This window comes from Strix aluco, chromosome 1 (genome assembly GCF_031877795.1).
Source record: "Strix aluco isolate bStrAlu1 chromosome 1, bStrAlu1.hap1, whole genome shotgun sequence".
Taxonomy (NCBI): domain Eukaryota; kingdom Metazoa; phylum Chordata; class Aves; order Strigiformes; family Strigidae; genus Strix; species Strix aluco.
The window spans coordinates 139,123,802-139,149,579 of NC_133931.1; the positions used below are offsets into that span (position 1 = coordinate 139,123,802).

The 25,778-nt window shown below is 39.3% G+C and overlaps 1 protein-coding gene across 2 annotated transcripts; it reads left to right on the forward strand.

Annotated features, from left to right (window-relative positions):
* Window positions 1–254: 254 nt before the first annotated feature.
* On the forward strand, window positions 255–25,521 carry KLHL7 (kelch like family member 7). 2 transcript variants are annotated; one of them, XM_074837322.1, is made up of 11 exons: window positions 255–587; window positions 5,103–5,205; window positions 6,146–6,239; window positions 7,428–7,552; window positions 9,321–9,496; window positions 12,481–12,655; window positions 14,027–14,169; window positions 19,432–19,672; window positions 22,559–22,760; window positions 23,044–23,141; window positions 24,241–25,521. In XM_074837322.1, the coding sequence occupies exons 1-11, from the start codon at window positions 468–470 to the stop codon at window positions 24,522–24,524; spliced, it is 1,761 nt and encodes a 586-aa protein (XP_074693423.1). In that variant the 5' UTR covers window positions 255–467; the 3' UTR covers window positions 24,525–25,521. The 2 variants fall into 2 exon arrangements, with proteins under 2 accessions (XP_074693423.1, XP_074693431.1); XM_074837330.1 differs by lacking the exon at window positions 255–587 and having other exon boundaries at window positions 6,123–6,239.
* The last annotated feature ends 257 nt before the right edge of the window (window positions 25,522–25,778 follow it).

The window sequence follows — 25,778 nt, forward strand, 5'->3', positions numbered from 1 at the left end:
GGCGCCCTAACACACCCCCCCCCGCCCCAGCCATGGCAGGATCCCTAAAAACACACCGGGCCCGGGCACCCAGCCCTGACAGCGCCCGCCGCTCCCCGCCGGGATCTGACCCCCGCACACGCCGCCGGGCCGCGGCCCCCCCGGCGCGCAGGCGCGTCCCTCCGCCCGTCACGTGACGCGCCCAGGCCCCTCCGCTCTTTGTTTATCCCGCGTGGGGGCCGCGCGCCGGCCGATGGCGTCACTGCGCCTCGCTCCGCCCCCTGCTCGCTTCCGCCGCGGCCGGCGTCGCTCCGGTGTCGGCGGCGCGGCTGCGGTCGGCCCTGCCTGCCGCCGCTCTGCCTGCTCGCTCCTCGGTGTCGGGAGCCGTCGGTCGCCGCCCGGCAGTTGGCGGGCGTCGCCCCGGTGGCGCATGTTCTGCGGCGGAGGTGGCGGGCGGCCGGTGTCGGCGGCGGTGAGGGCGGGGGAGCATGGCCGCCCCCGGGTCGGAGAAGAGCAGCAAGAAGAAGACGGAGAAGAAGCTCGCCGCCCGTGAGGAGGCGAAGCTGCTGGCCAGCTTCATGGGGGTGATGAACAACATGCGCAAGCAGGTACGGCGGTGGCGGCTCACCCCCCCCCCCCCCCCCCCCCCCCCCCCGCCCCGGTACGGCGGGGCCGCCCGGCGGCTCCATTGCGGGTCGCGGGGCTTGCGGCGACCCGGAGCCGAGCAGGAAGGCTCTCGGCGGGGCTGCCTGCCGCGGGGGACAGCGCTACCCTGTCGGCAGAGCCGCCTCCCGGGCGAAGGGTTGCTTGGGTTTCCCGGCGCTGCATTTGACTGCGGTGAACCCCTGGGAGGACGGTGCCGCTGAGGCCAGCCGGGGTGCCGGGAGCCTGAGCCTCTGCGGCGGGCCTTGGCCACTGGGAAGGGTAACTCAGAAAGGCTGCTCTGTGCTGACACGGCAAGTGTAGCAGGTTCAGATCTTGTTTGCGATGGCTTATTGTTGGTGCTGAAGGCAGAAGACACAGTGGATCCACTTCCTTATCTCATAGCACCTTGCCTATGGTAGGGCAGAAGTTAAGCTGCGCTCGATCATAGAATCATAGAATACCAGGTTGGAAGGGACCTTAAGGACCGTCTGGTCCAGCCTTTCTTGGCAGAAGCCCGGTCTAGACAAGATGGCCCAGCACCCTGTGCAACCAGATCTTAAAAGTGTCCGATGTTGGGGATTCCACCATTTCCTGGAGAGATTAGTCCGATGGCTGGTGGTTCTCACTGTGAAAAAATTTGGCTGAGTTTCTCCAGTTAAGAGTATTTACGTAGCTCTTTTCAAACAGAAACCTGAGGGGAGTAAAGATGTTGATGATGGGTTTTAATCAGGAACTCTTCTCTGAACAAATGGGCTGTGTGCCTCTGGGAACACTATCGGTATAGTGAAGCTGCAGTGGGAGGAGAGGGATGACTGGAACCATGGTTCGGTTTCACCGGTAGCATTTCTTCTTGTGCTGCATACCAAATATGTCTGGCCATCTCATTAAGAAGCCAATGGCAGTATAGGGGGCTGGTGACCTCATCTTTACAAATTCTGACCTTTCTGGCAGATCAGATTCTTAGATTAATAGTCTAATTATTATTAAAGGTGACTCTTCTGTTTACCAATAGAGCAAGAGTGGTAACCAAAATTCTAATTATACAAGTGGATTTCAGTTGAGCTGTCCAAACTGAAAGAAATGCTGCCTTCTTATTTTTTATGGTTTTTTTCCCCCCTTAAAAAGCTCAGACTTCTGGTACAGGAGCAGAAGGATGATCTGTATAACTCCTTGCATATGAAGAAATCTTTTGAGGAGGAGGAGCTGGCTTGATTGTGGTACTATTGTTATCTTAAAAAATGATGTGGAGCCAGAATTAAAGCTGACTCTGAAGCCAGCTGTTAAAGAACAGTTGGGGGCTTTGTACTTGGCACTGTCATGTGTTGTACCTTCTAGGGTTTAGCTGTTTGTCTCCCAGTGTTAGTCTTGCCAAAGGCTCAGTCCAGCTTTTAGTGATGTGGTCATCAGCAGTCTGGGTCCTGGGCTAGCAAGTGATACCACAGTGTTGATTCTGCTTTTCTCCAGCACTTCAGTCCTGTTCTTCTCTCACTAATACGCAGCCAGTTCTGTTGTCTGCATAAGCCATTTCATGCAACAAAACTCCTATGTATGAAAAAACAAATTGGTTTCAAGACTTCAGGTACAGGAGTTGAGACTTAAAGCCTATGATCTACTTTTTTTCATGTAGGTTTTGTTTCTCTTCTAATTGGGTAAATATATTCCAAGGTGTAGCTGAGTTCATAACTCAGCTCATTACTGTTCAGCTCATACCTTTGTCATTGCTGACAAGGGGATTCCAGATGCTGTTATGCTTTGTAAGTAGATAAATACTGCCCTCCCTTAGATATATGTACAGCCCCTAGCACAGAGAAATCACAGTGCTTTACCATGTAACTACTCCAGTATGTGACACTATGTTGTTCTGTGTAAGAACTCGTCTTTCAGTATAATAGAGTGCCAGCTCTCATCTAGTTGTGGGTTAACTCTAAACAAGGAGAGGGAGAATCGGGATTAAGTGCTGTGAAATTTGTGTGTACTTCTGATTCAAATTTCAAAATCTGTTATGCCCAGGGAGGTGCAACTCTGAATTTTGCCTGCTATTGGCATTTCCTGGAAGCTTCTAATCTGACCTCAGATGGTGGCTTTGCATCTCCCACCTGACTGCTCCAGAAATTCTTGTATAGTTCATGACACTCACACTTCTTTTAGGAGTTGTTTGTAAGAAGTTAACTATTACTTGGGGGACAGTGTGATTTTATAGGATAAAATTAGGAAGTCAGCAGGAGCCAGAGGAAAATGTACTAGTTCAGCTGACTAGTTGTGCTAAAGTTTAAAGGATTTAGACTTTGTATTTTGCTAAGTCAAGAACTATGCTGTGGTTATAAAACCTAAATATGATATGAGTTAAAAATTTCCTGGGATGGAAATAGCAGCATGCATGTGGAGCACTAGCTATTTAAATGCATTAGTTTAATGCTGTAGGAGGATGGGCTGGTTGGAAAGTACAGCTAATTTGAAAGAGGCTGCTTTTTGTGTGAGCTCAGATCTAGAGGCGGCCTCCATGAGTATGGGAGTTTAGAGTAAACTGTGGACATACCTGTACTTAGTACTGGTAAGATGTTGGGGGCAAGTGTGTTTAGTGTATGGAGGACTTCTTGCTCATCTCCAACATGAGATGGCCCATGTGTTTGTGGGTTTTATGGAGCTATTTGACAGCATGTGCATAAATCCTTTGTTGCAACTTTGCAGCTGAGTGGAGGTCAGCCGTAAGTGAAGTAATTGAGAATGAAGCTGGGATAGAGTTGCAAGGTGTTGCTGGACCTGTTATTTGGAAGGTGGAGCACCCTAATGCAAGCTCATGCTTGGGTGTGTCCTTTGGTTAATGTAACACCAGTCATCTGTTGCCCCATTGGGGTGACTCAGTGACACCACTGGGTCCTTCTGGAAAGAAGAACAGAAATCCTCAGAAGAGTGTTAGTTGAAATGGAACAGTCACACCCAGAAACATCCCAGGTGAAAATGAACGTTGGCAAATATTTCCTCCTGCACTCAGAGAGGCCTTAGAATATCTGAGGTGCTTCAAATGCTGAGCTGAGGCACTAAATGTGTCTTAGAAATACAGCATGGAGGTCAGGCAACAGTTGCAAGTCTTAGCAAAGCTTGGCCACAGGATTTTATGGTATCCTGTACTGCTTGTTTCTGACACTTGTATTGAACAAGATGCCCTAGGAATTTCAATTTTAGAGGATTTCCTCTGAAACTTTTCTTGAATGGTCTCTTTTTTTTTTGCTCATTTAATCCTAAATGGTTTAAAGCTACAGATGTACAAAGGAAGCTGTATGTCACCCCCTAATTAAAACATTTTTTAAAAATGTATTATTTGTATTTTGTCCAGTGTGTGCTTCTGAGAGTCCTTTCCTTCAAGAAACTAAAAAACAGGTTTATTTGAAGGGGCTGCATATATGGATTATCAGCCTTGTAAGGTGTGCCCTATATAGTATTGTCTATATGGGTGTCATGTCCCGCTCAGACGAGGGAGACAAGTGACTCAGATTCACAAGTGACAGTGAGGAAAATGTTCTAAGCAAGTATGTACTTCCCAGAGTAGAGATGCTCTTTTCTGGGGTTACTACTTGGATGGGTGTAGGTAGATGTTCTTAAGGTAGTAGTTGAAAATGAATTCCTGTTTTTAGGAAGCAGTGCTGCTCAGTTTTTCTTTCTTAATAAAGATGTTATAATTAACTGTAGTATGGTGTGAATTTATTTCAGTCAATATGTTCTTAGATTCTGAAATGATATCCTTTCTCTTCAAATTATGTGTTTTTGCCCCAATCCCTTACTCTTCTCTCATGTTTCCTGACAACTTTTGTAAGTTCTGTCACTTTCCTTTCTCCTTCTAGTGCATGACAGTTCACATGTAGGGGAGAAACTAACTGCTTACATACAAATATCAAACAAATGAGAAATAAAGGCTTTTTTTCCCTGGCAGTTAATTGCTTATCAAGTGTGACCAGTCAAACCCTTCCATAGAAGTGATGTTTTTGGGATACGTTTTCTTAAAAATGTTCCACTGAATGCTTTGAGCTTGTTCATCACTTTCACTCTGGTTGGGCAGTATGATGGTGGTCTTCAGATATGAAGTTCTTATGAGTTTTTCTGAAAATCAACAGCCGAGTAAGGAGAGCCACAGATAGATGAAAAGAGGGTAACATAAATGCATCCCCTGCTAGATGCTGCAGAGCCCATGTTATTGGAGGCTGATGTAAATGCTACAGGAAAAAACTTTAATCAGAGTTCATATGTTATTTGTGGCCATCCTTAAGGTACAAGTTCATGGGTAAACTGAAGTTTGCCAGTTCTCCAGGTTACTGAACTTAACTTTGACTTTCAGAAAATCTTTTTATTACATAATACTCTTGAGTTGTGTGGGTTAAGAAAAGCAATGAATTTCCATAAGTTGTTTTTAAAGAAATATTGTTGAAAGATTTTTGAAAATGCTGATCTTCACATTTTTTTGTCTGTGTTTTTCTCTCATTTAGAAGACTCTGTGTGATGTCATTCTTATGGTTCAAGAAAGAAAAATCCCAGCTCACCGTGTTGTGCTTGCTTCAGCCAGTCATTTTTTTAACTTGATGTTTACTAGTAAGTCTTTTCAAAATTGATTAATTATAAGCTTTTGTGATTATATCCTGTTAGACTAGTGTCTGACAAGCTGTTTATTTTATGAAAGTGATTAATTTCAGGGATAAGTATAAGTGAAGATTTCCTCATTTTGTGTCCTTCTTCATTTATCTGTTTACCCTTCCCCTCATTTTCCCTTCAACTCTTTTGATCAGTTAAGTGTTACTTCATATGTAAGGTCTCTTATTAATTGGGCCCATACACTGTATTAGAATTGGTCCCCCTCCGTTAACCTGAAAACTGGGAGCTTTTACTCCCGTGACAGAATTTGTCTGCACCATTGCTTCTCGCCATTAGTCTCTTCCACATACAAAATGGGCTTTCAGAAGTGTCAATATTCTTGCATTTATGCTATCTTTACAAATTCGATTAGTATCTATCTTACTTTTATTATGCCTTAGACATGAATTGTAAAATTACTGTGCTATTTTAAACACACATTTAAGTCGAATAGAAGTAAAATAACCATGCCTTCCAACGGTCTGTTTGTAACTGTCTGTGGACAGACTTACAGTGCTGTGTCTGGATGTGGGGGGCTCAGAACTGTCTCTATTGTTATCAGCTTAAATGTGGAAATAGCTTTTGACAGTGCGTATGCTTCCTGGTTTTGGTAATGCTAACTTGGCAGTCTGCACTGCAGTTGACAGCATCTATGACCTTTTCTATTTAATATGGTTTATCATAATTTACATAATAGTTATGTGCACACACCAGTTATCTTGTTTGTCCCACTGCCTCCTTTCTTTCCTGACTTGCATTAGTAATCCTGGGAAAACAGCAATCAACTGTGTGCAGTTTTTAGCAGTTTCCCACGTTGTATAATCACTTTATTTTCTGTTTGCAAAACGTATAGTAACTAGAGTGGCTTATTGATGTAGTTTGTTTTTTAATCTATTTGCAGCAAATATGCTTGAATCAAAGTCCTTTGAAGTGGAGCTAAAAGATGCAGAACCTGACATTATTGAACAGCTTGTGGAGTTTGCCTACACTGCAAGGTAGTTTCATTATTTAAAGCTGATACTTTTTCTAGGAAGCCTGCCAATTGTAAACGATAAAATTGGAAAATAATGCTTTCATGATTCACCAGTTTTGTTACCATTACAATTCTTTACTTTGTTTAAAGTCTGATGTGACTAGACCTTATATCCTCTTCCCTTTTCCTTTTTATTTAATCAGAAGGAAGCCCTACAGACTGAAGAGAACAGTAGTTGTCTCCAGAAAGCAATTCAGAGCACTTCAAGCTTTTGACTTGAGTGTTGGAGTCAAGTGATTTTTCCCATTGTTCTGAAATTCAGTCCCTTATTGATATCAGCAGGGTTTCTCTTTATGGCCAATAGTAGCTATCACACAGAACCATTTCCAGGAGTTATACCTTTATCTCAGGACAGGCAGGGTGGATAACTGTTCTGTGAACAGCATTTCCCTTCTGTCTCAGGTTGTCCGTGTGTGTGGTGGTGTTTGTTTTTGTAGGTTTTTTTAAGCAGCTTGTGCAGATGACTAGGATTGTCAACAGTACTTTTTAATCAGCTCTCGTGACTGATGGATGACAGGCCTTTCATCTTTGTACTAATGGGATTAATTCTTCTTAGGAAGGCTTTCTCCTTTCTTTGAGAGGAATCTTGTTGTGTGCTCCATCAGTGGTGAGAGACAGTCGGTGTCAGCACCCCAGCAGTATGGTTGCCTTCCCTGGTGCCCAAGCCCTTGTCTGTGGGCTCTGTACCTTCTCTGAAGCACTGCCAGGCTGGTGGTTCTGCTTGTGCACTCTGGGCAAATCAGTCAGAGCAGTCTTGACAATGAGTTTAGACAGATTTTTGCTGATGCCTGTTTGGAAGTAGGAGACTGTCAAAGAAAAAAAATTCTATTCATTTTCAGCTTTGTGAAAGTGGCTAATCACACAAGTCAGAGCAATAGTATGGTACTGCAGAGGGCCTGTGTTAAAGGCTATTTCTTCAGAATCCAGGACTGGTTACCTTTTGCCCTTCGTCAGTAAAGCAGAGCAAATGAAAGCAGTTTGGAAAGATCATGAAGGGAAATTGTGTCCTCAGACTGTGTGTGAAAGATTCTTGGATAAATAGCAGGGAAATAATTTTTCCATTTATGTGAATTGGTGTAAAATGCTTTTTTTTTACTACAACAAAGTAGGTAATTTTAGTGATTCCAATTTTACCCCTTCTGTTTTGCAGAATCTCAGTTAACAGCAATAATGTTCAGTCTTTACTAGATGCAGCAAACCAATATCAAATTGAACCCGTGAAAAAAATGTGTGTGGACTTTTTAAAGGAACAAGTTGATGCTTCCAATTGTCTTGGTAAGAGAAATGCGTACATAGATTTACTGTTCATTTTTTAACTTTGCTGTTCCTGAAAAACAGATACTATTGTCTAAAAGGCAGTAATATTTGGCTAAATCCAGGCATGTAAAAATAATTTTGCTCTGAATCTGAACTGTTGTCCCTTGCCATAGACAAAATAAACTGACAGTTGTCTTGCCAGTATCAGGGTCCACTGACTGTGCTAGGTCTCATCCCAGCTTGGCAACACCCTGGAGCTTCTTGTTTGTTAGAGAACCTCAGCTGTTTAGCAAGGTGGAGCTTTCAGTTGTTGTTACAGAATTTGACAGAGTTGTAATTTCTACAAAACTAGCATAGCTTTTAAAAGTATGAACAGGATAAGTTTAGGTTACTTTTGGTTTTAGTTGCTCTTCATTTTGACTGATATCCATGAATGTCACCTGGGCAGGTTCGATATTGAATATGTTCTGTAGCCCTAATGTGATGAACTCAGTGTTACAGAAAAGGTAAACAAGTAGAACCAAGTGCTTTTTCATGCTTAAGATTTGGTGCACTTTATTTAATCAAAGATTAAAAATAAACTTGTTTATAGGGTTTTATTGACATTTGTCATGTAATTCTAGAAACTTCTCAATCATGTTATAGATGTTCATAATATCAATAGAAATGTTTTGCAGAGAATCTGAATTACAATGATTGAACTGACACTTCAGTGCAGTGCAGCTGTGGCTCTGAAACAACTGCTGGAAGAAAGACATTACTTTCTAAGGAAGATGCCACTTATGCTTGCTTTGAGGCAAACCTCTGTAGTTTTTGTTAACTAGAAGATTAATTATGGTCTCTAACACTTGCATTCTTTGTTGCTAATTTATAGCAAAAAAGGACATAAAAGATTCAATCAATTTTTCTTCAAGGCATTGTTTACAAGTTGAAATTGTTCTGTGCAGATTCACAGGCAAGTCCACAGTTCACTGGGTTTTTTTTGTATTTGAAAGAAACCATGGCTTATTTTGAAACTCTTGATATTTTGTCAAGAGGTCATACACTCAGATTTTATCTTTCTGGTTTGCATTTTACTGCTTAGAGCAGCTCAGGCTAGTTGCAGCCCATGGGTTGGTGAGTTGCTTCTACCCCACTTGCCATCTTCTCCATAGAAAGAGGAGGAAGATTGTAGCACAATCTGCTGAAAAACTCTGTGCTTACCTGATTTCTAATGGGAATGGAAATGGTGCTTCTGAGTAGCAGTTGCTATTTATGCCAACCTTCTGCCCTTGCAGCAGCATCAGCTTGACCTTCTTGTGTTAGTCAGCAGCTGACTGCTAATCTGTATACAGAAGTCTTAGTTCACTGTGACTGTTGAAGGAAATTGGGCTTGGTTGATGACTGCTGCTGCATGGGCAGGTTGGGAGGTCATAAAACCTGGAGCGAGTTTCTCAAGCTGTTCTGGTTAGACGTTGTTATTGTGGTATGGCTCAGACCTGGTTAAGGTACTGTTACCTGCTTTGTAATGGGTAAAGAAACAGCGAGGAAATAGTGGTGGGGAGATAGTTAATACAGCAAGTGCTGCAGGTCCAACTCTCGAATTTGTTCAGTAGGGATAGGGATCAGGAGCTTGTGCTTATCTTAGTTTGTCTTGAGTTGCAGATGAGTTATGACAGCACGTGTGTTAAAGAAAAAAAAGCATAGTAATAAACTGGGGTTGCAAGTAGCACTGAAATATTTTAATATAATAAAGGTAATTGCAATTCAAATTTGGAAGGGTTTTTTCTTAATTTTTCCTTAATAGGTATAAGTGTGTTAGCAGAATGCCTAGACTGTCCCGAACTGAAAGCCACTGCAGATGACTTTATCCATCAGCATTTCACTGAAGTTTACAAGACAGATGAATTTCTTCAGCTTGATGTTAAGCGTGTGACACATCTCTTGAACCAAGATACGTTGACAGTGAGAGCAGAAGACCAGGTGAGGTCCCTGTTTCATACAGCTTTTTCAATCAAGAATTGGTTTAAAGTATCTCACTTCCGATGTTCCTACAGTATATGATGCACATAGTGCTTGCTAAACTTTAGAATAAAAGGTGCAGCCTAGCTTGGTCAAAACCAAATATTAATGAATATCCACATTTCAAGTGTGGTTATTATATGTTTTGCTTCAGCAAACTGGGAAGAAAGCAATCATAAAGGGGGTAAGCAAAACAGTTTCATTTATTGAGATAGCTATAGAGATTCTGATTCCATAGTGCATGAGCTGAATTAAGTTGGATGTGTTATAGCAGTTGCTCTTAGATTGGGGTTCCTGTGCTATCACTGAAATGAGCTACTTCAAAGTAGTAAACAAACTGCACTTCAGTGGCTGCATGTGTCTACCTGGGGAAATGGGCTCAGTCTATTTCAGAGAGGAGTTGCTTCTGATGGAAACATAGGAATACACAAGTTAAGCTTGGGGAACTGAGGGGCTTTGAAGCAAGGTGAACAAAACACTGAAAGCTCGATGCATTGACAGTGACGGATCGATGGAAGGCCTGTATTTAGGGAGGGGACACAAAAAAGTTTAGGTGGCTGAAAGGAGCCTGGAGTTTCACTCAAAAGTTGTAACCTGTGGTAGAAACTACATTCACAGGTGTCCCATTCAGAAAGTTTGATTCAGCTTATAGCATAGCCCTGAGTGATTGTTCACCAGCTGGTTCTTCCTGCTGCAGGAAAATAGGAAGTATGTGAATGTCTGCACCGCAGCCCAAAGAGGTGATTGCAGCATGATTGTAGCTGCTGGGTACTTCTTGTAGCTTCTTAGTCAAATCTGTTGAAAACAAACGGAAATCTTGTCTTTCTTGCTATGCTATTCTGGTGCTTGAACTAAGTAATTTGTTTGGCTATGTTGTCATGAGTTGACTCATACCTTTGAAGTGCAACAGGGGGATCTCATAGCCAACATGGTATATGTATCCACTTAGATAGAAATGGATGTTTTCCTGACTGTGAAGTTTAGCTTTCAGAGAATGAATGTGTTTTCTTCAATGTATCAATTGCAATAAAAAAGCTTCAATGAAAATAAGAATTACTGAGAGTGGGGGAGTAATATCAGGTGACTGAATATGATAGCTGGCTAGTTACAAGTATAAACATGAGTTATGTCACAGTTCAACATTCTTGCCAGGTGCTGGGAAAAGTTAAGGTCACAGGGTAACAGTTTCAAAGCTGGAAGTGGTGTTTGGCTTGCAGCCAAAATGACACTGGAATTTACATTCTTGAAGTTCTGTTGGTAAGGTAGGATAGCATTCTTTAACTTGGTGGCAGTGGTAGAAATTTTGTGTAGGCAGCATGACATCATTAAAATTCCTTTAGGAAAGTGGCAGTATGCAGTATGAAACTGTGGAAGTTTGCCAGTGATACTATAGTAATCTTATTTCTCAGAAAGTTGACACTATACTCTAACTTTTGTATTAGTGTAAAGCATATTTACATTTAGCAAAAGAAAGGAAGGTAGCTTTAATTACTGTCCTATTTTTCCTGTATGCAAGTAATGTTTCTGTTGATGAAGGGATAAAATGTTCCTGTCCCAATCATTCTGTCAAATTTCCTTAGCTGATGGAGTTGAGCCTTAAATATTTATTTCTTTATTCTCCCTTGCTCCCTGATCATTTTGCAGAATTATAGTTGAGGTGGTTTAGCAGTTGTGATGGTTTAATCCCTGCCGGGGTCTGAGACCACACGGCCGCTGCCCCTCCCCCACAAAGGGAGTGAAATACAAAGCCCTGGGGCTGAGATAAGGAGAGTTTTAATACAACAGTGCAACAGCAACACAACAAACAACAACAATAACAATAACAGTAACAGTAATAACAATGAACAGAGCAAGGTATATACCGATACAGCAGTGAGAGAACCGGCTGTGCCAACCCACGCGTCCACTGGTTCTTCCCGCGCTCGCGCCAGGATGTGATGTCAGCATGATATATGAATAACCCGGCTAGAGCTTCCCCCCCACTGCTGGGGAAACTTAACCCTATCCTGGCTAAACCAGGACAGCAGTCCTTCTCAATAACTCTAATTCTGCCATTAAATATCTTTCCACATTATATCTCAGTCACTCACCACTGATCACTGTGATCAGTTCCAGCTACAGGAGTAGGTATTGACTGTGTTATCACTTGTAATGAAGTTAGTGCTGACTTTGAAGTGGCAGCATAGTAGATAAGCTTGCTAGGTCTGAGAGCAGCATGGAAGTATCTTAGGTAATATTGGATTTTCATTTCACTCCTCCTGACCCAGAAGACAGTCATAAATAGAGCAGATTTCTTTGTTACCTTCCCTGTTCTGTCTTCCCTGCCCCCTGAGAAAAACCATTGTCTTTTCCTGTAGAGGAGGTAGAGAGGAGACTCTTCAAATGATAAATTTATGGTAGTCTGCCGCTGAAAACCTTTATTCAAATGGTCCCCTAAGACACAACGATAGCAATATATTTTGATTCCCAACACTACGATTTGGTAACAGAAGCAGTTTGTCAGCTCAGGAGACTATATCAAGTAGAAGCTATTTCAACATTTCTGGTGAAGTATTACCTGTGTTATGGCATGGAACTTGAAGCATATTAGACTCAACCTGGTACAGGGGTTATCCACATAAATGTGAAGTGCAGATTCATGCTTCCCATTTGGAGGAGAAAAAGGTTACATAGTAGAAGTAGTGGGTAGGGTTTTTTTTGTTTGTAGATGGATTTTATTCTCTGGTTGTGTGTTTATTTTAATTCATGTCTGAGCATTGTCATCTTTGGGGTTTGGTTGGTTGTTTTGTTGGGTTTCTTTGGAAGATGGTGTGGATCCCCACATACTAAAATTTTAGTATAAGTTCACCAATGGGCACAAGAATCAGTTTGGAGCATTAAGGTTTGGTTATTTGTCTTACTGTGTGGTGATGTACTTTATGCTTTTCTTTCCTCTCTTGTTTAAGGTTTATGATGCAGCAGTCAGATGGCTGAAGTATGATGAGCCAAATCGCCAGCCGTACATGGTTGATATTCTTGCTAAAGTCCGATTTCCTCTTATATCAAAGAACTTCTTAAGTAAAACAGTTCAGGCTGAACCACTTATTCAGGATAACCCAGAATGCCTTAAAATGGTGATCAGTAAGTTGACCTCTAGATGAAATCTTTAATGTTCTGTATAATTTTAAAAATGCTGTGGAAATCTTGAAAATTGTTTTCTTTAAAATGCCCTGACAACATTTTCACATTAAATTCATCTGACTTTGTTCCCGCTAGGATGCTGTGTTGAGTTGAAGATGGATTAGCAGATTAATATGTAAATAAAACCCAGTTTATGTAACCCAGTGTGACTTTCATTTCTTTCCTCCTAGCAAATGACATGAACTCCATGACAAGTAATGGAATGGAGATTTTGTCAATGCGTTGTTAGGGTAATTGGAAGTGTTAGTGTGCATTTGGAACAGGCTAGGTCAATGTTGTTCATGTTTGTAAGTGAATTAATAAAAAATGTTTTATGTCAAAATTTTGAATATTATATAGCTTCCGTAAGCAAACTAGAATGTTAAGCATATGTTATGCTGGTTTTATCTCTTAATATATACTGACCATTGAGCCTACAGACAGTTGCATTCTCAAGGTGCAGATGAGATAGAGAACAAGCTTCCCTTTTACTTTCAGACACCATTTGAGAAATTTGATCATATAAGAAAGAAAAGCCTAGACGTTGATAAATATTCTGGAAAGAAATATTTTCATTTCAGTAGCGGTTAACTAGTTGGCTTTATTTTAGTGTAGATCTAAAAAATGGTATGCAATTGTTTTCCTCCATTGTCAATGAGCAAGATTCAGATTAACCTATATGTTGGTAAGTATTTGCTGACCATCAGCATCTCAGTCATACTTCTTGTGTGACATGGAGTTGGGTGCATTGTTTAAGAAATAAGGATTTTTGTTTGTATGGTTTTAGTGGCTTGTAATGTGACTAATATTTTTGCATTCTTTGAAATGTTTCTTAGGAGAACATTATTAGGAGAACTGCCTTATTAATTGGAAACTGGGGGATGAGGAGGCAGGCGTGGTTGACTCCTCACTGGGTTAAAGTCCCTTCTTTTAATATTAGGGTTGTCCTCTTTAGGCTTCTAGTTCTGCTGTTCCTTTTCTTCGGGTTTGCCTCCTTTTGCCTATTTCAATATGACAAACTTAGTTGCTTGTTAATATTGGTTAAATGAGCTGATCAATCAATTGGTATATAACGTGAGTCTATATCAATGTCCTGTTTTCACATGGAGCAGGCAATTTGAAATAGGGTGTAAATCTGGATGTATGCTCCCATCCTCATGTGCTGCTGTGTATTCTGCCCTTTTAAATCAAAGCTGTATAGGTGTTTAAGTTAGAAACTGGGTTTCCCCCCTTTTCCTTCCCTTCCCTCTCGCCCCCATCCCTGCCTGTGAAACATCCCTTTCCATGTATGAACTACACTGTATCTGCAAACAGTTGTTGTCTTCCTTCCAGGTGGGATGCGCTACCATCTACTTTCCCCAGAAGACAGAGAAGAGTTAGTAGAAGGTACAAGGCCAAGAAGGAAAAAACATGATTATCGCATTGCTTTGTTTGGAGGCTCACAGCCCCAGTCCTGCCGATATTTTAATCCAAAGGTAATCGTTACCTCAAAATGCATTAAGATTCACTGTTTGTAATCTTACGTATTTTATTTACTGATGATATTAACTAAGACATAATGACCTACAAAACAGTACTAGGAAGGATGTATTCCCTGCCTCTTGGGTATACAGTTGGAAGAGTATGGTTAATTGAGTATTTTCAAATCTGTGTACCTAGATGTAATACTTCATTTTTAATAGAATGATTATGTGTTTGTTGGCAATATTAGATACGGAGTTCTGATAAATCCATCTGAGTTGAGAATTGATTGATATGTGCATCCCACAGCTGGAACTAAAAGGTCACCGAAACATCAAGCAATCGGTTAGGAATATATGGAAGTCTGTATGCATGTGCATGCACATATGTGTATGTGTTCAGAGAATAACTCAAAGCAATTTCTTTTTAGCACAAGTTAAATTATTGGCTCGTATGTTAGTGTAGAACCCAGTTTTAGAGGGCAAGGTGGTTTTTCAGTGCATTTATTATAAATATGTAGCCACTTCTAAATCCCAATGGTTCACAATTTTGTGAGTTCTTAACAGTATATAAGGAGAACAATTGGGAGCCAGGTGTTCTGTAAGTGGAAAAGAGTGAGTTTCTACAACAAAAAACTTAGAGATGGCCAATTTAGAGTGAGCAAGCAAGCTAGCTAGCTTTGCCTGAAATTTGTTTCCATGTTCTCTGAATAAAATCAAGCCACAGGAATGGTGTATATTTCAGCTATGCAGACTAAATGGTTTAGAAACATCAGCTGCATGCAAAAGGATTATCCATACTCTGTTTTACCAGGCAAACATATGCACTAATACAGAAAAAAGTTGCTACATAAATATCAGGGCTCTCTAAGTTATGAGATCACATACAAGTAATATTTTGTTGCAGAAATTCTGGTTGTTCTAACTCAGCATATTAAATGCTTGTTATAATTTCAAACAGTTTTGTGTGTTATCTGTGTGAATTTTGTAGTCAGTGTGAGCCCTGTCAAATCTAATTCAGAATGAATGAGCTCTTGGGATGTGATTGAACTCATCATTCACATTCCCTTATGTAAGATAAAATTGAAGCTACCTTCTCTGAGCACCACTTAAGTCTGGAGAAAAAACCAACCAGGTTTGCTGACTCAGACATTTAGTATGTGTTTTTATTAGGAATTCCAAATCCCTAAATAATGACCACCTTTTTGCTTCTTACACATACTCAAGAAAGCAAGCAGTACTTCAACTGAGGGTGAGGAGGTGAAGAGAACAGAGCAGATAATTCTTTTCAAGGTCTGAGCTGGGAAAGCCTTTGATCAGGGTATTCATCCTTTTCAAACAGTTACTTGGTTTTGGCATTTTAACAAGTTGTAATTCACCCAATATGCCCTGACCTTTCTTATATTAGAAGGAAATCAGATCAAAGTTTCTCTCTCAATTTCCAGTTACTTATGTTGGAACAAAGCTGATTTTAGGTAGGATGGAAGCGAGCTTTGAGACTTATTGTCCCAGGCATTAATTGGCAATGGTATCACCAGCATAGCATGCATGTGGTCTCTTTACCAACCTAACTGATAGGTTAAACTCCATGAGTGCCTAATGTCAGTGGTGGTCAGAACTCAAAAGACGGGAGATGTTGCTTCATCACTCTTTATAAACTAATATAAGCTCCCCGAGTTGTCACCATGTATTTTCTGAAAACTTAATCTTGTTTGAAAAATAATCATCTCAGTGCATGCCGAGTGGGAGCAACAGGCAAAGACTTACAACTAAAAGGAAAATGATATATGTAGGTAGGTGGTCTTCAGTCAGACCTAAACTATATTACGAAGAAGTCTGTTTCGTAGACAAAAAGTTGTATCTGTGTAAGTCTACACAAAGTATAGGATAAAATAGCTTATTTTTTTTCATAGACTAATGGTCCAGGTATAACACCAAAAAAGAACCGAGTTTGGAAGAAATTTTGCAGAACTGCCTCTTGATCAAGCTTTATGGCCTTGCATGTGGATTAATGGGGGGAGGGGTGGGGGACAGGGAAGGAGAAGGAAAAAAGTGGGTAATTGGAGAACTTGATTCTAACAAGCATGTCTTCTTTGAATGTTTTCCTAGTGCTTATATGCTTTCTTGGGTATTCTTAGCTAGCCTGCCATGTCTCGTTGAATAGCTTTTACTTACTTCATTTCAACTCTAAGCTATTTAAAGGTCCTTTTCTGGATGTTTTGCTTGAGTATCCGAGTTTGATCTTTAATTAACTGTGACAGTAGCTTCTTAAATGCAACAAACTAAGGATCCAGAACCCCTGCGGGATTAGCATCCTGTGCATGCAAAATAAGGATGGGATGTAAGGCTCCAATGCTGCAAAGACTATATCACGTTTAACTCACTTTAATTAGTTTCATCAAGAGATGATGGGAGTTTCACAGAGCAGAGAATTAAGGTTGTGTACGTACTTTTGCAAGGTTAGGACCTTGGGAAAGAATTGAAGTTTTGTTTGTTGTCTGTTGAACTGCTTGAATAGTGACTTAGTCCTTCACTTTTGATTTTAATTAAATTCAATAATTTAATTAAATTTTTATGTCAGCTAAAGAAACAGCTAAAAACAAATGTTATGTTTCTCCTGAAAATGTTTCTCAGTTGTGATATAAATTTCAATAATTCTAACACTATAAAACTATTGCAAAAAATTTTGATTTTCACTGATTGCTTTGCACGCAAAATTAGTCTCTAATGTTGATCTTCATTTCCTTGTTGTCAGAAAGGGTTCTTTAAATAAGAATGGATTGGCTACTGTATGTTATTTGTTGAGACTGTTAGCAGTATTACTTTAAGTCTGTATTTGTTGTCTTTGTTGCACTGTAACTGATACTTTTACTGATGCATGTAATTCATCAAGAGAGCAAAATGATGCAACAGGACAGATGCAGACGGGCATAAAACTTGTGGAGCAATTTGGCACTGCTTTGAGTAGAGGTGTTTGTTTTCAGAATACTACTAGAAATCCTAGATGTGTTAATGGTGGTGGGAAGCATTTTCCTGTAAAATTTGCCAGAGAATATTTTTTAAAAAGCTTCTTTTTTTCCCCCAACTTGGGAAGAAAATACTTACTGTTTTATGAATTCTTGATAAAAATTTATGCATGACTTTGTGGGATTTTGAGGCAGCAATATGCTTATTCTTTTGAAATTGCTGTCTCTAGTGACAGAAATGTATGGAAGTTTTAACTTTTTAATAGTGCAAAATCCAGCAGTGGCAAGTAAAAAGTAACAGATGCCTGGCATCGCTATTTCTTGATTATTAAAGGAATCAGAATACCTTTTATGAGGAGATAGAGCTGTAGTTAATAAGCTCTTAGTGGGGAGGTTGTCTGTATTGGGCACATCTGCTGTTTACCCTGACAAACTTGGAAGAGGAGGTATCAACTGAAAATGAGAGAAAAGTCTTAAACAGAACAAGATACTTTCACATGACCCATCATTACTTGTGCCATTCTTGTCACAGGGTCTTGTGGCTGTTAGGAGTTCAGATAGTTTTAGTAAGTTATCAAATAAATTCATGAAAGACAAAAGCCTTTCAATTAAAAACAAAGATACAGCTTCTGCCTCTGGTGTCCTGCATCACAATTTGTTAAAAACAAAGATCATCATGGAAAGTGTCACCATATACCTATCTTGCTCTGTCTTTCCCTACTCAGCCTTGCAGAAATGAGGCTTGTCACTGCCCAGGGCTGTGTGGATCTCAACTGTGGCATAAAGCAACTCTTCTGCATAATTCTTAAATGTGCAGAATGCAGAAATTGAAAGCAATTCTGTGGTGCAGACTACCACTGAAGAGCATTGCAAGAGAATGACCTAAATTGCCTACTGATGAAAGAGGACGATACTGCTGAGTATGCTCAGTTATGCCTTTTCATTTGATAAAGGTGTGGATGAAATGGTAGCTATGAACTGAAACCATAGAAGTGGGTCAGATCACAGCCCTTTATAACAGTAAAGGAAAACAACAGGTTTTTTTGTAAAAGTGCCAGACGTTTGAGCTAGAAAATATGTTGATCTTGCACAATGCACTAAGACATTTTCTTAAGATTTATGCAGCTATTTATTTTGCCATGCTGTAGTATGGCTTTCCTTTCTAGGATGCCCCAGGACCTGTTTCTCATCATAAAGGGCCACATGCACCTGCCAGCTCTTCTTGATATGGGGGATGCTACAAGAAAAGATTGTAAGATGTTTTGGACTATAACATGCTCTGCCTCTCTTTCTTTGAACCCCCATGTAGGAGTCACTGTTCTTCCTCATTGACCAAGGTGTTTGAAGTATGTCCTTGCTAAGAAAATGTAATGATGTAACGTCTTGTGTGAACCATTACAATGAAGGTCCTTCAGCAGGTTGAGCTAGACCATCCTGAGGTGGCACAGATAACAGTTAAGGTCACGTACTTTCCTGTTCAGTATAGGATACAAGCTATGCTCATGGAATATGTGAGATGCTATTACTCAAGAAGTGTTTCTTGTGCTGTATGCTATCCTGGTCTGACATCAGTTGCTGAGTTTTATGTTCTTAAGGCTTTGGGTAGCATTGCTGCCCATATTTGATACTTGCCGGTTTTGCTAATCCACGCAAAATCAGTTTTTAGGCAACATGACTGCCAGTATTTGTGATGGAGCATTACTCTATTTCTCATGCTATCAACTGTGGATAGCTGTAGATCATTTGTGTTTTGTAAATTCTGTAAATAAGCTTCTAGTTGTCATGGTAATAAAGTATGTATCAGAGCTTTTTAACCGAGTTGCTTGTCAATTTGGATATTATCTTCTCTTTTTTCCATCGCCTTTGTTTGGTACATTCTGTATTATTCTTTTTTTAGAAAGAACCTGTTACTATATGTAAGATGTCTTCTATTCCTAGAAAAGAAAATGCAATCGTACTTTATTGATCACATGCATTGTTTCTGACATGATAGCAGCAGGAGGTCAATTCTGTTGGAAAAAAAAAAATAAATCTGTTTTTCAGGGAAGCTGTACTGGGTGCACACAGGGAATGAGGAAATAGAAATTCATAATGTCATGGTTCATTGCAGCTAACTATGTCTGTGTCTAAGAGAATTTTTCAAGAGTACGCCTGAGGAGTATTCTTCAATAAAGAGTATTCATGTTTGTTTTGAAAAGGAACTTTAAAACTGACCATATCTAAATCTCTATGAAAAGCTCTGTTTGAAAAACACTCGCTGTGCAGGTAAGTGTTATAATCTATTAGACATTACCTGTTCTTTGTAATGCAGGATTACAGCTGGACAGACATCCGATGTCCCTTTGAAAAGCGCAGGGATGCAGCTTGTGTCTTCTGGGACAACGTAGTTTATATTTTGGGTGGTTCCCAGCTCTTCCCTATAAAGCGAATGGACTGCTACAATGTGGTGAAGGATAGCTGGTATTCCAAGCTAGGACCTCCAACACCTCGAGATAGCCTTGCAGCCTGTGCTGCTGAGGGCAAAATTTATACATCTGGTGGTTCAGAAGTGGGTAAGACACTAAAAATCTTTAAAACAAACCAAAAAAAAAAAAAAGCACAAAGAAAGATACCTGGAAATTTTTCTGGTTTTTGCATGACTGTTGAAAAGAAACTGCACGTTGCCATGTTAGCTTAATGAGTTTATTTTCCCATACTTAGGATTTTATCCTCCCCACAATCCAGCAACCTATTTCTGTTGTGTTTTTAAAATGGTTTCACTTATTGAAATGATTAATATTTACATTAATTAGAGCATAATGTACACTGCAACTCTTAAGAGTTAAGTAGGGACAAGCAAATATATTGGGTGTCCCACTCTGCTCTTAGCTTACTTGTATAAATCTACAGAACTCAGTGTGGTTTAAAATTATCTGCAATGTATGGCTAGAATAGCTGTGTTTTGACAGTGGCATTCCTTGTATATAATGTATGTCGGGCCTAATGAGGGTTTTTTAAGGGGGGGAAAAAAGTGAAAAAAGCTTTTTTTTTTTTTTTTTGAGAAAAAGCTTCTGGTGGTGAAATCATACTTGGCCCTGTAAAGGAATTTGTCCATTTTTTCTGTCAAATGACAGAAGTTATCTTCTGTTAGTTCGTTATTCTGTTGGTTTGCTTCAGTAAATGGAAAAATACTACTTTAGTTGTCATTACTTGTCATAGTGAAAAAAAACCCTCCTCAAAAAACCTCGTGGGTGACTTATACTTTGGTGTTATAGCAACACTTTAAAATGCATTTTGTCTAAATCTGATGCATCATCAACAAACCAAAAGTTGGAATGTAGGTGTGCTATATCCATAAAAATACTGAGCTTTAAAAAAAGCTGTGCTGTGGGGAAAAAAGAAAAAAGGAAAAAAAAAATCCAAACCCTAGAGCCAGGGAGAAATCTTCTAGTAGATCCTTTTGAGATCTGCCTTGCTGCAGAGGGAAGTGAGCAGAAAAAAGGGTCATAATCTGTGCTTAACATTGATAAGTCACTTAATGGGAAGTTGTGACATTTAGGTAATGTTACATGACGTATAAAATGTTTTAAGAGGTCTGATGTAGCAGCAGATTAGACAGTTCGTAGCCGCCACCTAGTGTGGTAAATGTGAAATAACACCTTTCCTTGTTACTTGGAAATAGGCTTAACTAAGGCTGCATTGGGAAACTTGGAATACTACAAAATCTCAAATCTTCCTAGTTTCCCATATGTCAGTTCATGAGGGAGTATGATACAAGTTTTGTTTGTATAGTTTTTCTAATACATTGTAAATAATACAACTGTAATGGAAATTTTAATTTCGTTTTAAATCTACGCTCACATTACTGCACAGTTTCATTTTGCTTTCCATAAATATTAGTTAAGACAGAATAGTAAAAGTTGAAAATTAATAATGGAGTTTATTTTGCCATACTTTTTTCTTCTTTGGAACACAGTGAACAGTGCTTGTTTGAAAAAGTCTGTCTATGCCAAATCTAGTATTTTCTAGTTTGGAGCAGGTAATTATGTGAAACCATTAATTGGGTAAAATGCTGCAGTGTGTTTAGCTGTAGACAAATCTAAAAATTTCATGCTTTTTGCATTGATTGAACAGTTTGGAAAACAAATTGCTGTGCCAGTCCATTACAGAAAACAGGGCTCAGTTCCCCTTTTTGAATTGATGGGAGTACTGTTTTATTTCCAATAGCTCGCAGAGTCTGGAAGCTAAACATAGCAAATTCTTCCACTATATTTAAGGGCAGGAAAAACTTTTAACATTATACTGACAGCATACTGAATATGGAAGCTTTTACCTTTTTTAAAAGAAAAAGACATTAAAGACAGTTCTGCTGCATTTCCCATGGATGAGAATTTCTACTTTCTATCTTCAACTTCAGATCAATAAGGATGTGTATTTACATCAAGGAAAAAATATGTCCCGCTCTACACAGTTCTTAGTGATACTGAGAGTTACATGGTAGGAGTAAACAAATGGACAGTTTATAGAAGTCTGCTCCTGTATTTTGGGTGTGGAAACATAGCACTGTTTTGAGGGTTCAGATCCTCAGCTGGTAGTGAGTGCTGCTAGTGTGACAAAGTTAACTTCTAGAAGTAGAAAGACAAGGAACAAGAGGCACAAGAAAATTTGCATTTAACTGTTCTAGGTGAATATATCTATTGAAACAAAGGGGAGAAGGTTCTTTGAGAAAGTTGTATCCAGCCTTCTCTGCTTTGGCTATGGTTCAGCTAGTTACCTGAGCACAAGTCTTTAAGCTCCCATCTATCTGCATTTTTATTTCAGTGATAGTTTTTTTGGCCATTGAGGGAGGAGTACACAGACCTTGCACTTCCAGAAAATAAGTATCTACGGGTCCCCAGGAAGAAAGTAAAATGGCGAGGGGTAGCTGTCTTGTGGTTGCTAATAATTCAGGAGTATGTTATGACATAATCAAGCTATCTAATTCCAAAGACAAGTGTTCTGGGAATTGGGCAAGTCACATTGCTTAGAGAAAAAAAGACTCACGTGAATCTGTACTAAGTTCACAAAGCTGGTTTCATCTTCACATCTGAAAGTTCATGATTTCCAAGTAGTGAGAGTAGCACGAGATGATGACAATATGATTGGTAATTCATATACATCTCTGTTCAGTGTTTATTCCCCCCCTAAAAAAAAAAATCCTCGCTTGTTTTTTGTTTTTAAACACAAATAGCAGTTTTATAAACTTACTTGCATATTTTGGAACAAGAGTCAAAAGAATTACAAGTATGTACTTTCTGAATAGTCCCAAGTTTCAGGTTGCTTAGTTCTGCTTTTGGAGGTGGGAAAGCAGCTTTCCCTTTTCAACTAACAAATAAAGCATCAATTTGATAATTAGACTCTTCTCTTGAAAGACAACCATAAAAATTAATGCCACTTTGGTGGGTTTCTATTTTTTTAAGGGAATTCTGCACTGTATTTATTTGAATGCTATGACACAAGAACAGAAAGCTGGCACACAAAGCCCAGCATGCTGACTCAGCGATGCAGCCATGGCATGGTAGAGGCGAATGGTCTCATTTATGTATGCGGAGGAAGTTTGGGGAACAATGTTTCTGGAAGAGTCCTAAATTCCTGTGAAGTCTATGATCCAGCCACGGAAACGTAAGTATTGTATCAATTCTGATTATTTTTGGTCACTCGTGGCTTTGCTTGCTCTTTGAATAACTGAAATACAGATGAATAGAAAGATGTGGTAAGTAATTTTCCTGATTTAAGCAGTAAAAAATCAGTTATTTGTAGTTCTACTTAAAAAGTAGTTTTTCTGAAGCAGCTTTCTTCCGTATTTCATTTTCTTAATGCTAGGTTTTATTTACGTATTCTATACTTACTTTCCAGGAACTAAATAATGAGTTTTCCTGTTTCGTTTGGTTTGCTTTTTCCCCAGGTGGACTGAGCTGTGTCCAATGATTGAAGCCAGGAAGAACCATGGGCTGGTGTTTGTAAAGGACAAAATATTTGCTGTGGGTGGACAAAATGGCTTAGGTACTTTAATTCTATTAATTCTCTAGCTGGCCCCACGAGGTTTCATGGGGACCCTTTTTTTCTTTTGCAAAGAATTCATTCCACTTTATTCAGCTGAAAAACTTTGAGCAATACCATAAAACATGTTCTGTTGTCACCTCATTGTTGCCTTCCTTCTTTCACCTCCCTCCTTCACTGTATCTCTTTACTGTCAAATTCAGACGTGCACCCATACTGTAGCCCAGTTTCGCAGTAGTTAATATGGTTAAACCAGTCATCTAAGAAAAGATATTATTGGGTTTTATTTTTTTAGTTATTCATTATGTATGTTGAGGGATTTTAGTATTCTTTTGAGAGACAAGCAAAGGCGTAGCTGCTATTTCAGGAACTTCAGTCTAAAGACTTACAGCTAGTCAGGTATTTTAATGTGAAAAAGTGAGAACTTTTTGACTGCCCTAGTTTTGAAATATGACTTACTGTCTTGGGCAGGTCATTTACGATCTGCCTATCTCCTTGTCTTTAAAACTAGAATAGTAATAGTTTATTTTCCAGGATAATTGAATTTTAATTACACAGGATTTCTGAAGTGCTTTTCCAAATGGAAAATTCTCCTCTGTGAGGTTTATTAATTGCTATTTATGGTAGTTGGAATATTTGATTTAGAATATAGCTTGTATTTTAATATCACAATGGAGAGACATCCTCTATCAATAAATTACTAATTTAGGTAAAGGTACTGGTGATCCCTCTAGAATAAAATGCCCTTACTTATACAGAAGTTTCAAGTGGATTCCTGAGTTTCAGTCACTAGCCACAAATGCATGAGAAATTTGGCATTGTTATTTCTTCTGTTCATGTTAGAATCTCTAGGCAGCATATAATGTGAAATTTATTGCATCTTGCTTTCAGCCTCCTCTTTTCTCTGTTTCTGTATTTATAAAAGGGTAAACTGCTAGTTTAGAAACCTGTGGCCTTTTTTCCTGTTTGTTTTTACTCTAGGATTTCTTTTTTAATCTAAACCTTGAAAATAAAGACTTAAGTTTAACAAAGCATTTGTATGCTCTACTTCAGTCCATATGGTATAATGTAATAAGCAGTTACCTATCTCATTGCTTTGTAGGTGGCCTTGATAATGTAGAATATTACGATATCAAGATGAATGAATGGAAGATGGTGTCTCCAATGCCATGGAAAGGTGTAACAGTGAAGTGTGCTGCTGTGGGATCTATAGTCTATGTCCTGGCTGGTTTTCAGGGTGTTGGTCGATTAGGGCATATTCTTGAATATAATACTGAAACAGACAAGTGGATAGCCAACTCCAAAGTCCGTGCTTTCCCAGTGACAAGTTGTTTAATCTGTGTTGTAGACACTTGTGGGGCAAATGAAGAAACTTTAGAGACCTGAAGACCTGTAGGAGATGTTGAGACATTCTTCAAGGACTTGGGGAAAGATGGCTATTGGTGCTTTGCTTCCATGTTTTACCAATTCTTGTTAAACTGAGTAATAGGAAAAACTGAGATGCAGTCTTTCAATTTGTATATACAGCATAATGTATAACATGGATTTTGTCATGCCCGTTTTCTTGTCTGTTTTAAGAGATGGGGATGTGTTTTGAGAATCCACTTACCTAGCTGAGATCATATGGCATCTTCCTTTAAAAGGACTCTGTGTGTGGCCTTGTCAAAAATAGACCAAATCCAATTATTTAGAAGAACTCAAAGCATTTGATGAAGATAAGATTTCTGGTTAAATGACACTTTACTGAGCTCAGTTGCAGAGATTCTTCATTTAATAAAGGTGAGTAAATGCAGCTTGGGTCATGAGAGAAAAGAGCAAAAATTATTCTCATTTATACCTACCTGCAGAAATCTTACCAGGATGCAATGAAGATTTTTCCTCAGGAAAGACCAAGGACAGCAGTATAATAAAGATTCCTGTGGTGAATGGGGATAGGTTATACAGCTCTCTAGATCATGATAGCTGCCCTCTTCCAGTAACTTTCTTCCATCATTTGCATGACTGACTGCCTATCAATTTCTAAAGTTAGACAGGCCATATATGTAGATTAAAAAACCACTTTGCTATTGACATCTTTGGCATTTTGGGAAGCTTTCACAGAAAGACTTAAATTTTTTTATTATACTGAGGTAGGGGGATGGTGGGGGCAGTCAATAATAATTGTGCACTATAATTAGCAAGTTGGAAACTTGGCATTAATTTTCAATATCTTCCCAGGCATCAGACTGTACATACTGTGGATGCCAAGTGATTAGCAAAAATGGGAATAGGAATGGGAAAGCAAAGTCAATACAACAAATGTATTGATTTTCTTCTTGAAAATTACTGTTTTTAAAATGGCATGAACAAAGTCATTAAAGATACTTTATAGAAGTCTTCTAAAGTTGCACATGGTTATTAATCTCTGGTTTATAAGCATATAGTTCTGTAAACGTTTCCAGCCAACAATGATAGTAAATTTCTTCCAGTGTAGAAGTTCAGCTTGTCAAACTATCGGTGTCAATACTGTGTACATCTTCCAACTTCTGCAAAACTATACAAATGATGTATGTACATCTGTCCTGCTCCCATGAGTTTATTAATATATTCATCCTAATTTTGTCACCTCTCTTCTAACTTGCTAGTTTTTTCAGATCTGTT

Bases quoted from the DNA above. Each gene is read 5' to 3' on its own strand.
- KLHL7 (XM_074837322.1), top strand. From the start codon at position 468: ATGGCCGCCCCCGGGTCGGAGAAGAGCAGCAAGAAGAAGACGGAGAAG. The intron at 5,206-6,145 runs GTAAGTCTTTTC...ATCTATTTGCAG, and splicing joins TTTTAACTTGATGTTTACTA to CAAATATGCTTGAATCAAAG. The intron at 6,240-7,427 runs GTAGTTTCATTA...TCTGTTTTGCAG, and splicing joins GAGTTTGCCTACACTGCAAG to AATCTCAGTTAACAGCAATA.